This window comes from Crotalus tigris, unplaced genomic scaffold (genome assembly GCF_016545835.1).
Source record: "Crotalus tigris isolate CLP2741 ecotype Arizona unplaced genomic scaffold, ASM1654583v1 scf7180000017666.379230911805:20528666, whole genome shotgun sequence".
NCBI classification, from domain to species: domain Eukaryota; kingdom Metazoa; phylum Chordata; class Lepidosauria; order Squamata; family Viperidae; genus Crotalus; species Crotalus tigris.
In genome coordinates, this window is record NW_024096552.1 from 2,254,880 (window position 1) to 2,268,976 (window position 14,097).

General features: G+C 34.7%; 1 protein-coding gene across 1 annotated transcript in view; it reads left to right on the forward strand.

The window, feature by feature from the left end:
• RASAL3 (RAS protein activator like 3) overlaps window positions 1-14,097 on the forward strand; it is a 73,508-nt gene that overhangs the window by 8,878 nt on the left and 50,533 nt on the right. The window contains exons 3-4 of the mRNA XM_039336442.1: window positions 5,966-6,081; window positions 6,223-6,301. Of these exons, the coding sequence (XP_039192376.1) occupies window positions 5,966-6,081; window positions 6,223-6,301 (195 nt within the window). The remainder of the gene's footprint in view (window positions 1-5,965; window positions 6,082-6,222; window positions 6,302-14,097) is intronic.

The window sequence follows — 14,097 nt, forward strand, 5'->3', positions numbered from 1 at the left end:
GTAACCTCTCGCTGCGGAGGGCTTGCTTGAAAAGTTGCTTCCACACTAAATATTCCTTTCCTGGTTTGTTGGAGAATTTTCTTACACCTCTGGATGCCATGTCCGACTTTCTTCCATTGAATGTTGAAGGATACATCGATCCTGCATATGGGCTGTAGTCTGGTGGAGTTGGTGCATCGCTTTTGGGAGCAGGGGCGTGCACCATGTCTGGCTGGTAACTTTCTTCAGCTTGTTGACCGCTGAGGGTATCTTGCCATGTCACGTGCGAGGGACCTTATTGGCTTGGTCTGAATTTCTCTGCTGTGGCGTTGAGCTGAGGGGACCTGACCTCTTGCGTGCTTACTTGTTGGAGGGTTTCTTGTCTTTCGGGTGGTGCGTAGCTAGCTCCCTGTGTAGGCTGGCATAGTTGGTGGTCGAGATTCTCCTCTGTGGTCAGGTCTGGTAGCAGTTCCTTGGGACACTGCCTCCTGTTGGCGCAGCAGGGACTCTAGTCTGGCTCGAGTTCTTGCAGTCTCATCCCTGAGTGGCAGCTGGTCCTGCTGTGGGGCCGTCGCCACTGTAGATGGACCCATTCAGTTGCCATCAGTGGTATGATTCGGTGGGTTCAATGGGGCAGCAACGGTGGGAAGATCTTGTGACCTACTTGTTGCAATGCCAACTCTCTGGCTGATCGGCACATCTGGCCGTTGAGATTCTTCTCTTCATCTACTCGGTCTTGGGGGGCTTGTGGATAGCTGTGGCGCTCTCACCTGTTCACTTTGAAATGCGCTTTGGTTGTCCACGTAGGCCTGCACATGGCTATGCCGATCTTCATTCTCCAGATGTTCCCTATTGGGCAAGAAAATGATGTGTTGGAGTGTTCTCTGAAGGCCTTTCCCTCTTGCCGTTTTGTCTGCCACTTCTTGTTGGCTTTGTATAAGCTCAAGCTCTTCTTTATATATATATATATATATTATTGGTTTTATGGTTTTAACAAAAAAGTACTTAAGACACACCGTGGTGTTTGGGTACACAAAGATTCCAACATAAAATCACATAATAACAGCTCAACTTAATACATTCACTATCATCTCACTATTTCCCTCAAGTAACATAGTAAATTTAATACATTTCATTTCTATCCTAAATTTCTATTACTACTAAACCTGTTTATTAAAATTTAAAATCAATTTCAATTACCATAGTCAGATAGTGTTTTACATCAGCATATTATCACTTCAAATACCTCTTGCAAATATATTCAAATTCTTAATTCCTCTCATCCCTTTTTTATCACCAATCTTATTTATTTCTTCTTCCAATAATAACTAATTTAATAAAAAAAGAAAAAAGAAAACAATATTATTATATCTTGTCAAATCATATTATTATGCACAAACATCTCATAAGTAATTAAACATTACACATGTATATAATTATAGTTTTCTTACTTCTAAATCTAAATCATGATCCTTAACTTTTCAGTCAATAATTCCATTTTTATTAATTATAGTAGTCTTTGACTTAATTCATTTCCATTCATTAAAAAATCAAATTCCATCTAATTAATTATCATACCATATCAAAACGTATTATTATACACAAAAATCTCCTAATTAATTAAGCATTTCAAAAATTCCAGTCTAAATCAATCTATTATTCCAAGGAGTACATTCTTAGTCTCTATAAAGCCAAGTTTCTTTTTTCACTCCACATTTAACTTTCATTATTCCATATCAAATTTCTATAAAACAAAAAAGTCATCAAACTAAATTAAACACACATATATATTTGTAGATTTCTTATTTCTAAATCTAAATCATTATCCTTAAAACAATCCATAAAACCAACATTGCCTTTAAATCCATTAGATAGTTTTTACTAACTTAAACACACATGTATATAATTGCATTTTTCCGTATTCATTATCTTGAAACAATCCATGAAATCAACATTGCCTTTTATTCCATTAAAGATCAACAATTTAAACACGCATGTGTATAATTGCATTTTTCAACTCTAAATCATTATCCTTAAAACAGTCCATAATATCAACATTGCCTTTTACTCCATTAAACGTCTTTAAATTTGTTTTTGAGTCTAATTCTGGGTTTCTTTCTCTGCCACACTGACTTCCATAAAGACGCTTCCCTTTCAACCAGTAAGTCCATTCTCAATGTTTGTAGGAATCTTTGAACAAATGTATGTCCCTTTCTCTGTAGTAAGCATCTTTTTTCTCCATCAACCATTAGGTCAATTCTTATTGCTTGTAATAATCTTTGAGAGAATATAGATCTCTTCCTCTGCAGTAAACGTCTTTTTCTATTCTCTTTGTGATATAGTTGCTTTGTATTTTTAAGTCTTGGTCTTTGCTTCTTCTGGTTGTCTAAATTGCTGGCGAAGGGATTGTCAGATGAAATAGATTCCACTTCTATCTCTGTAAATTCCTCTTCTGGCACATTTTGATTTATGTCATAATCAGTTGTAACCAGGACATCATTTTGGGCAAATATAGTAGAATCTCTGGATCTTAATTCTAAAGTACAATTTTTAAATGTAGCATAAATTTCTGCAGGGGCCTCATAAATCTTTTCCAGTATAAGTGCAGAATTCAGTTGTATCTGAGGTTTCTCCATTTTAATACTAATGCTTAAAAGGAGATCTCTTTTTCTTTTTTGTAGAGGCTTTGTTTAGTGTAGAGACATCCACCCCCACAGCTTCACAGGTGCACAGCTTATCTTTAATGTTTTAAAGTTCATAAGAGATAATAAGTAAAGTTGCAGTATTAAGTTTTTGCCACTAGATGTCCTCAGTGAGTTCAGAAAGTCCTTTCCAAAAGTCAATTCTTTTTTTTTCTGTCTTTTAAGATTATATATATATATATATATATATATATATATATATATATATATATATATATATATATATATATATATATAATATATATATATATATATATATATATATATATATTATATATATATATATATATATATATATATATAATCATACACAAGAAAGATATATTATTGTATGGAGAAGATGGATAGATTATATTCAGAAAAAATATGGGACTATAAAGTTTCATTTATTTTATGAGTAAATTTTATAGTAACTGTTGTAGAGATTTGTTTATATGACTTAATTTAAGGGGAGTTAAAGGTTAAGTATGATGTTTTTTCTTTTCTTTTTTTCTTTTTTTCTTTTTTCTTTTTCTTTTATTATTGTTAACTTTCTTAATAATAACCCTGTACTCTGCTCTGGGAAGCGAGGAGGGGAGGGTTGAGGGTGGGTGGGTGGGTGAGTGGGTGGGTAATGATAATATAGTCATGGTAAGCGCTTGGGCATTTCCCCTATGCTGCGTTCATGTGTGTGAGAGGGATGAGAGGGGAGGGAGGAGTAGGGAGGAAGTAGGATGGTTAGAGGAGAAGGGGAGGGGAAGAGAGTAGAAGGGGAGGAGAGAAAGAGGAGGGAAGTGGGGAAGGATTAGAGAGAGTGAACGCAGTCTGGGAGGAATGGGCAGGCGGTACCAATGGTTAGGAATTTAATTGTATTTTGTATGAATAAATGGAAAATAAAAACTTTTTAATAAAAAAGTAGAAATAGTAGATTTCTTAAAAAGGAAGGAGAGAGAAACCTTTTCCTTTTTCTTTCCTTTTTAGTGTCCCAATAAAAATAGATTATAGCCTTTCAGTATTATAAAGTGCCTTTCTTCCCGTAAAAAAGCAGAAGCTGCCTTTCCAAGCCAGAGAAATAATTTCAAAAGCTCTTTACAGGCACACACTCGGAAAAAAAAATAAATAAACGGAAAAGAGAGAAAAATAAGAAAAATTTCTCATCCAGATTCACCACGGGGGCACTAAAAGCTTAGATGTTCTTCGACTTACGGTCTGAAGCAGCAGGGCGATCGGCCATTTTACTGTCTGTCCAGCACTGTGACCTTATAAAGGCAAATCATAAGTGTTCTATTCTTACCAGTATCCTTTCAGCCTAGTCCATTGAAAGGCCTTGCTGCTGGCTCCAGGAGACTAGAAGTCCCTCTAGCTCTTCCTGCTTCACTAGCCATGCATGATATAATCCTGATAAACCAGACTAAATGGAGCATCTTATACAAGGATGGCAAGTATGTGAGGGAAGGGGATAAAACCCCATATCCTGGGCTGGTTCTGCTTTACAAATGCAACTTCATTTTATCCCAAAACCTACTGTATATCTGAGGCTTGTTTGCTTCTATCTCATTTTGACTGAATGAGTCATTGACAAGCATATTGCACCCCACACCCAACATCTTTCAGTAACTCAGATTTCTTGTTTCAAGGGTTCCATCTTCTGGGTTTTTGCCAAGACAAATAAGTGACTGAAGATCAGCACATATCCATTACCTGAACATCTGGCACATGTAGACCAAAGATCTGAAAGGGAAGAGAACAAAGATCACTTTGGCCACTGTAAAAAGGTTCCATGATGAGCTGTACAGTGTAGTTATTTATTTGAATAGAATAGAGCTGGAAGGGACCTTGGAGGTCTTCTAGTCCAGCCCCCCATTCAAGCAGGAGAACTAATAACATCTCAGACAAGTGACTGTCTAGCCTCTTCTTTAAAATCTCCAGTGATGGAGCGTCCATGATTTCTGGAGGCCAGCTGTTCCACTGGTTAATTGTCCTCACTGTCAGGAAGTTTCTCCTTAATTCCAGGTTGCTTCTTTCTTTGTTCAGTTTCTAACCATTGTTTCTTGTCCTGCCCTCTGGTACTTTGGTGAATAACATGACCCCCTTTTCTTTGTGGCAGCCCCTCGAGTACTGGAATACTGCTATCATGTTTCTTCTTTTCTTTAGACTAGCCAAACCCAAGTCCTGCAGCTGTTGTTCATATGTTTTAGTCTCTCTCAACATCTTTTTTGTGATATGATGACCAAAATTGGCTGCAGTATTCCAGGTGTGGTCTTACTAAGGTTTTATAAAGCGGTACTAATACCTCGCGTGATCTTTATGTTTATACAACCCAGGATTGTATTAGCTTTTTGGGCTGCTGCTGCACACTTTTGGCTCATGGTCAAGTGATCATTCACTAGGACTCCAAGGTCCCTCTCACAGTTACTATTTTTAAGCCAGGTCTTGCCCAATCTGTATTTGTACCTTTGGTTTTTCCTGCCTAAATGTAAAACTTTGCTTTTCTCCATGTTGAAACTCATTTTGTTGGACAGGGCCTATTGTTCAAGTTTGTCTAACTCTTTTTGTCTTCTGGGGTGTTAGCTACTCCTGCCAGTTTGGTGTCACCTGCAAATTTGATGAGTTCCCCTTCAATTCCCTCATCTAAGTCATTGATGAAGATATTGAAGAGTACGGGGTCTAAGACGGAACATTGTGGTACCCCGCTGTTTACTTCTCTCCATGTGGATGTAGTGCCGTTGAGGACTACTTGTTGAGTATGATTTGCCAGCCAGCTACAGATCCATCTGGTGATGATGTTGTCTAGTCCACCTTTTTCTAGCTTACCAAGGAGTAGGTTGTGGTCTACCTTATCAAATGCCTTACTAGCATGATCTATTTTTGATAAACCCAAACTTTGTTTGCTTCTAGTTGTTCGCAGATCTGTTTTTTGATTATCTTTTCCAGGATCTTCCCAGGTATTGATGTAGGACTGATTGGTCTGTGTTTTTTGAGTCTGTTTTTTTTTTTCCTTTCTTGAAGATGGGAACCACATTAGCTCTTTTCCAATCCTCAGGTATTTCCCTGGTGTTCCAGGATTTTTGAAAGATATGGTGCAATGGTTTTCAGATAACATCTGCCAGCTCCTTCAGAACTCTTGGTTGTAAACTGATGGGTCCCGGTGATTTATATTTGTCAAGGTCAGATTGGTGTTTTAGTGGGAAGGAAAATGTGAGAAGTATTCACTCTTCTATATCATATGCTGGGGATCTGATCTTCGTAAGTTTAGAGACATATTTCAGCTCATTCACACATTATATCCATATTTCTCCCTACAGGTGATGATTCTGTTGTCCATTTGATTCTAAGCATGGGTCCTGGTGTTCCTCCTTGGGATGTGGCTAACGTATCTCTGCAGGATGGACAGCTGGTGTTGTGGGGCAGAGATGAGGAGGTGGGAGCATCTTTGACTTTTAGAACTTAAAAAGGGGCAGGAGCAGAATCTGAGCATGCTCAGAGGTTATAGGATTGAGGGTAGATTAATAATAATATATCAAAGTAGTGGATCTGCCTAGAGTTCTCTTTTCTATTTTAGAATCTGCTTGAGAAGCGGAAACGAACCAGCAGTTCTGTTTCAGAGAATAACTCAATATTCCAACGAGATAAGGAGAATAGTGAGTATTATCTCTCTCTCTCTCTCTCACACACACACACACACACGCCCCTAGGCTAAATGTGTGACCAGATGACTGGAAATAAAGAAGGGGTGACTGGATTTATTTTCAGCTTGTTCTCTCTCACCCACCTTATTACTGATATCAGGTATTTCTTAAGCATATTAATTGTTTCCTTGGAGTTGAATGGTGGGCAGCAGGACTGCTGGGCACTGTGATGCTCTTGCCATTTTGTCTTGTCCACAAGAATGACCAGACATTTAACTGGGATTAGCACCTTAATCCACACAGCTAGTCCTTTTAGACCCTAATTTTCCCTTTCTTTTGAGATATGACAACTTACCAGGAGATAGACTCATTGGTCTTCTGGTAGATCATCATATCTCCAATGTAAATAGTTTACTGGTTCTTCAAACAGGGGTTTCTTGTGGATGGGATGGCAAAAGCCAAAGTTTCCATCTAAGGCTTGTATGTTAGGAACTTGCACACCAGTTAAAAACCAAAGAGGTGAGAAATTGCAAAGGAGTTTAATGCACAGGGATTTCCAAAACTTCTAGAGGATTGAGAGATCGATATTCCTATCCTATATTCCTATCGATATTCCTATGGCTAGAAAGCAAAAAACCCTGATATTTGACCACCCCTCTCTTCCCTCCACCTCCTACCACCAATCCAACCAGCACTGTGGGGTTTGATGGGATGCTTACTCCTAAGGTGCTCAGGTTTGGGTTTCATGGGGCTTAAACCTTCTGTTGGCATGAGTTTGTTAAAAATAGGTTGTGCCAGAGAAATTTTTCTGCTTTTGTTTAATTATTTATTTTTACAAAATAATAAGATTAGTAATCCAAGTAAATGTTGTGGATACAGCTAATCCTCAACTTACAACCATAACTGAGTCCAAAATTATGATTGTAAATTGTTATGGTTGTAAAACAAGACATAATTTCTGGAAGTAAATTTCTTTTTCACAGCGGTCATTAAGCAAACATGATGGTCGCTATGTGGTCATTAAGTGAACCCTTTTATTTCAATGGGTATTGATGGAAAACAGCAAAAAACACCATGAATCATAGTCATGTGACTGTGGATTGTCACAATAGGTTGTAAATTGATCTGCCTAACATGCAGTCACACATGATGTTGGGAGGGGGGCAATGCGACCATTTATAATCCTGGGATGCTTTATGGCCTGTAAAGCACCTGTTTCATAGCTGTTATTGCCTGTATAGTGACTCACAATTCAATAATTCATTTGATAAAGTTGACTTGAGCCTCCTTCTTTATACAGTATAATAAAACAATGTGGGGTGGATGATCACATTAGTAGTTGGATATGCAGTTGATTGTGCAAATAGCCTTAATGAACTATATCCACATGAATGAAAGCAAGCAATAGTGTTTCCCAGGGCCCAGTGCTTTTCAACATTGTCACAAATGACTTTGTATGAGAGCATAGGAGGGATGCTCATCAATTTGCAAGTAGCACTGTGCTGGGTGGAAGCAGCTCAAAGTTCAAAAAATCTTGAATGAATTGAACATTGGGCCTTATCTAACAAAATGCAGTTCAGTGGCAAGAACACTAAGTCTTTGCATTTGGGTAGCAAAACAAGCTGTATCTGTCTCAACAGTAGTACTGGTGTGAAGGATTTGAGTACCCCAACAAACCACAGATTAAAAACAAGCTACAAAGATATTGCAGCTAACAAAAGAACCACTGCATTCTTGATCTGCATCAATAGAAATATACTGTTAGGTTCTGGAAAAATGAGAATATACCATCAGAGGAAGAAGTGATAAGAAAAATCCTGGACTGTGCTGAGATGGACAAATTAACAAAAGAGATAAAAGAAAAGGAAGACACAGAGTACTATCTAATATGGAACAAGTGGTATGACTGGTTGGAGACTAGAAATAATAGAGGAGAATAAATGTGGAAAGGTCAAAAGTGGAAAATGTGTCTATAATAATGTATAGTAATAATAATATGTATTATTCTTAGTATGAAGTATAGTATGAAGGAAGAAAAATGCAAATAAGAAACAATGGGGCAACAAGGACAAATATTCTAAAGAAGAATAAGGGGGGGAAATGTAAATAATAGAAGATTACCATTACAAAATCGCTGTTAAAAAAAGGGAGGAGTATACACTGTGTGTGTATGTGTGTTATGTTTTGTTGGTTTAAATAAAAAATAAAAAAAGAAATATACTGTTAGGATCATGGGATGTAATAGTTTTGCTCTGTGCTGCATTGGGCACAGCATATCTGGAATACTGTGCCCAGTTTGAATTTCTACTGGATGCTGAGGAATTGGAAAGAATGCAGAGAAGAGTGACAAAGGCTTTGAAGTTAAATTCTATGAAGAATGTTTACAGGAACTCTTCAGCCTAAGGAAGAGAAGATTAAGGGAAGACATGATAGCAGTCTTCCAATACTATAAGAGCTATTACAAGAAAGAACTTGTGGATTTATTCTCTCTCTTTTTTTTTAATATATATTTTATTTTTTATTTTTTTTTAAAAAAAAAACCTAACAACCTGGTGCCTAGTAAACAGCATGTTGTCTGGGTTCACATTTCACAACAATCAATAATAGTCAATTTCTATCATATCGTACTCTACATAACAGCTTTCTTTCATTTTCTCTTCTTCTCATATTGTTCTCTTTTGCAAACATTAGGTTAATATAGTTCTAGTATTTTAGTAACAAAGAGTTAAATATAAACATTTTCCTAACATTTATCTAATTAGTGATAGCATCAATATAGAACTTCGTTTCTAGTTAGTCCTCTTGGTTGCATTATATGTCCTGTTTTCAACATTCTCATTTAGACTTTTCCCTCACAAATTGAAATAATTGTAATCCATTTTATCAGGCTTTTCTTCTTATCTTTGGCTTTGTTTTGTGATTCTGGGGTGTGGACTATCTCTTCCAGTTCCAGTGCTTCAGTCACACCTTGTGTGTTTTCTTCCATCTGCGTTAAATCATAATTCCTTCCAATTGGTAGATTCTTTCATTTTCTGAAAATTCTTATGTTGTGAGGTTAATGTAAAGATATGTCCATTTATGTCATCAAAGTTATTTTTAATTTCGTTGTGGTTTATAGCCATTGTTGTTTGGATTAGTTACAACATAGCGAGCATTTCCTCCTGGAAAGTATTTGGTTTTTCTTGACAAGTTCTTTTTGTAAGCTCTTGAGATTCCATGGTAGCTAGAATTCAAAAAAAAAAAATTCTTTCTCTGAAAACAGCTTTAAAATCACATTTAATAAGTGTTTATCATCCAGGAAGGTCAGTTATGTTTTTCAGTTATAATCTTTGCTTATTGTGGCTGGCCCAAAGTGTTTTGTTTAGCTCTTTTTAAAGATCAAAGAAGTAGTTTATCTCATTCTGGGCATCCTGCCAACACTTATTACAAAGCAGGTAAAGTTATATATTCTCTTCCATCACTAGATGTCAGCAACAGTATGTTTTTGTCTCCTTTAATAGTTTAATTCGGGGCTTCCTTTCATGGGCTTCCTTTCACTTTTGGAGGCTTCTTTGCTTCTTGGGGTATCTTTTACAAAAGTTCAGGATATACAGTAGGAAAGAGAAGATCAAATTTCTCACCCAGTTTCAGCACACTGTTCACCAATGTTCTCTTTCTTTGCTGCCTCTTTGGGGTGGCTTTAGACCCATTTAGGGTCCCCTGGCAGGGCAAAAAGAGCCACGGGAAGTGAAGCGTTTGCAATTCCACAACCATGCATTACTGGGCAAAACCAGAAGTCTTGATTTATTCTCTCTCTCTTTTTCTTAAATAAGATTTTTACTGATTTTTTCATACATTCAATAGTACTTGTTCAACAAATATGTTGTCTGAGTTTTACATTCACTAATACAGATTTAATTCCTAATCCTTTATTCTTTTCTTTAATTATTGATAAAATAAATCCCCACTTTGATAATATTTTGTTTCTTCTTTTTCTTTCAACCTCAAAGTCAGCCTGTCCATCTCCGCACATTCTAGTATTTTTTAATTATTTCTTCATCTGATGGTATATTGTGCGAATATAATTCTTGCTGCTGTTATTACATGTAAAATCAATATATGCTTTGTTTATCAATCTTTTCTGGCATTATACCTAATAAAAAAATTCAGGTTTAAAATCTACATGTTTTCCCAACATCTTTTCTAGCCACGTGTGTATTTTTTTACAATAACTCTTCACTTTGGCACATGTTCACCAAACGTGGTAATAAGTACCTGACTTGTGTTTACATTTCCAACATCTTTCTGACATGTTTTTAAACATTTTTGCTAATCTTACTAGTGGCATGTGCCATCTATAACACATTTTATATAAGTTTTCTTTTATAAGGAGCTGACATTGTCAATTTATAATTTCTTTCCCACAAGTTTTGCCATTTTTCTAATTCTATATTATATCCAAAAAAATTTGTCCATATTATCATTGTTTCTTTAACTTGTTTGCTTTCCATTTTCAAATTCAATAGAAAATTATATTTTTTTTAATTAATTTCTCATCAGAGGTTAATAATATCTTATCAAACAAGGTTTTCTCCTTATAAAATCCATACAGTTTAACATCTTTATCATGTCTAACTTGCATTTGTAAGTATGTCCACCATGATAGATTTATACCCTGATTTTCCATTTCTTGTTTAGATTTTAAATTCCCTTCAGAAATTAGAATATCTCTGTATGTCCAAATTTTTTCAAAATTAACTAATACAAATGCTTCTATTGTTGAAAGCCATCCTGGAATTTTCAAGTATATTTTACATTTTACATATTTTATATAAATCTTAATCCTTAAATCAATCCATAATTCTACGTGCCTTTGATCCATCACATATAATTTTGAATTTAACTTTTCAGTCTTATTCTGGCCTTTTTTAGTGCCAGGCAGGTTTCCATAACAAAGCTTTCTTTTCAGCCAATAAGTCTCTCTTTATTGCTTGTAGTATCATTTGGGACAGTAAGAAGCATCCTGCCCTCTGCATTAGGCATCTATTTTTCTTGTCCTTAAAGCTTCGTTGCTTTAAAGTCTCAAATCTCAGTCTTTGATTTTTCTGATCCTCAAATGTATAAATGAAATGCTTGTAGGATAAAATAAGTTCCTCTTTAGTCTCAATTAAATCCTCATTCTAGTATGTTTTGGTTTATAGAATGGTCTGATGTTGTCTGAAAGTCAGTTTGGAGGTTTGGAATATGGCTTCTGACTCTTAATTCTGTAGAAATCTCTTTCATTGTAGCACATATTTCTTCAGTAGCCTCATAGATCTTTTCCAATATAAGTTTATAGTTCAATTGTGAATAAGGTTTCTCCATTTTAATAATAATTGAAGAGATTCCCTCTTTTTTTCTTTTAGTGGAGACCCCTTCTCCTCTCTTCATCCTATTTTGTTCTTATTTTGCCTGTAAAAGCTCTGTTGGAATCATTTTCCCGTCTTGAAAAAGCAGCTTTGGTATGTGTGGGAAGAAAGGCGCTGAATAAAAAGGTTAAAATAAAAAAAAATTAAAGACTACACTTTATTCTTATCTACTTTGGGATACAGAACTCTACTATCATATTATACTGGAAGATTATTTCTTTTTCCACCTTTTTCTCTAAAAGATAGAAAAAGGGGGGAAAATGGTGTCTGGAAAAGATTTTTTTAACCTATTGAGGACATCTATTGGTGAAAAGTTAATATTGCAACTGCTGGTTACTGTTTGGAGATGAGATGGACTTGGCCTTCAAATTACTTTTGAAGAGAAAAGATAAGCGGTTGCAGCTGTGGGAACTGTGGGGGTGGATACTACTTTACTTTTATTAAATACAGCCTCCACTAAATGAAAAAGACAACCTTTTGTTTCTAAGAGTTATCCATTCTTTTACCTATGTTAATACAGATGTTAATAGTATAAAAACCACTCTGGCAAACTAAAACCTCCATTTTCCTTGGCTTCTTATAACATTTTCATCTTAATTCTAGCTTTCTTTCCTTGCCAAATGAATTTCAAAATTAATGAATTTAAATCTTCAAAGAATTTTTTCTCAAGTTTTATGATATTGTTTGGAATAGAAACAAAATTTTTGTTTCATTCATCTTCACTGTAGCAATTCTTCCTAATATCGACAGTTGCAGGTTTTTCCATTTTTCCAAGTCCAGTCTTATTTGATTCAATAATTTTGTATAATTATCTTCTTTTATCGTTGAACATCTTGCTGTTAAGTATATTCCCAGGTATTTAACCTTTTTAATTATTTGTAGGTCTATTTTTTTCTGACATTTTTTTTTTTTTTGCTTATCAGAGATTTTTAACTATTACTTTAGGTTTTTTTCCTGTAGTTTCAGTCCTGCTATTTCTCCATACTGTTCTATCTTCTCCAGTAGTTTAGGGATTGTCTCCAAAGGTTCTTCTAGAATAAATACCAAATCATCCGCAAATCCTTACAATTTGTATTTTCACCTTTTATTTCTAGTCCTTTAATTTCTGTATCTTGTCTAATATTTCTGTTTAAAACTTCCGAAGTTAAGACAAATAACAATGGAGATAATGGACATCCTTCTCTTGTACCTTTTCTTATCTCAAAGTGTAGTCTCCGTTTACAATCACTTTCACTGTTTGTTTATTATATATTGTTTTAATCATATTTATAAAGTTTTGTCCAAAGTCCATTATTTTTAATTGTTGGATCATAAATTGCCAGGAAACATTATCAAATGTCTTTTGAGCATCTAAAAATATTAGTGCCAATTGTTTCCCTGGATGCAGTTCATAATATTCCAATATATCCGTTATAACTCTTAGATTATTTTTAATTTGTCTCTATGATAAAAATCTATTTTGGCCTGAATGTATAAATTCAGTTAAAAATCTTTTCAGTCTCTCCGCTATTATTGAAGTAAAAATTTTATAATCCGCATTTAGTAATGATATCGGTCTGTAATTTTTTTATCTGTGTCAAATCTGAATCTTTTTTTGGTATTAAAGTAATATTTGCTTCTGTCATTGTATTTGGGAGTTTAGCCTCCAACAAAAGTTCATTACATACATTCTTCAATGGTACATTTAATGTATCTTGTAAACATTTATATAGCTCCACCAGTAGTCGATCTGGTCCTGGTGTTTTCTCTCTCTCTCTTTTTTTTTTTTTTTTGTCTTCTTATAGCCTCAGTTAGTTCCATCATTGTTATTTTTTCTTCTAACATAGTTTTAAAGTTTTCTGAAATTTTTGGTAAATTATTTTCTTCCAGATATTGAATCACTTTCTCCCATGAAATTTCTTCTATATCGTACAATTTTTTATAGTATTCTTTAATTATCTTTTTTATTTCTTTATTTTTAAATTATAGACAGTTTTTTTTTTCATCTACTAAGTTATTTATCAGTTTTTTCTTCTTCTGTTTTTTAAGTTTGTAAGATAACCATCTTCCTGGTTTGTTTGCATTTTCAAAAAAAAAATGTTTTGCTCTTTAAATTTGCTGTGCCAGTTTTTCTGATTCCATCGAATTTAATTTATGTTTTATTCTTTCCATTTGTCTTTTCAGTATTTTCTTTTGTGGATTTATTTGCAGTTCTAATTCTAATTTTTCAAATTCTTCCCTTAATAATATATATTTTCTTTTTTCTTTGTTTTTTTTGCCATATATGTTATAGCTATACTTCTAAAATATGCTTTGGCTGTATCCCATACATTTTGTAGTGTTGTATCTTCTTTTTTGTTTTCTTTAAAGAAAAGCTCCATTTCTTTTGTTGCTAATTCTATACATTTTTTTCTTTTAATATAGATTGATTCAAAGTCCATT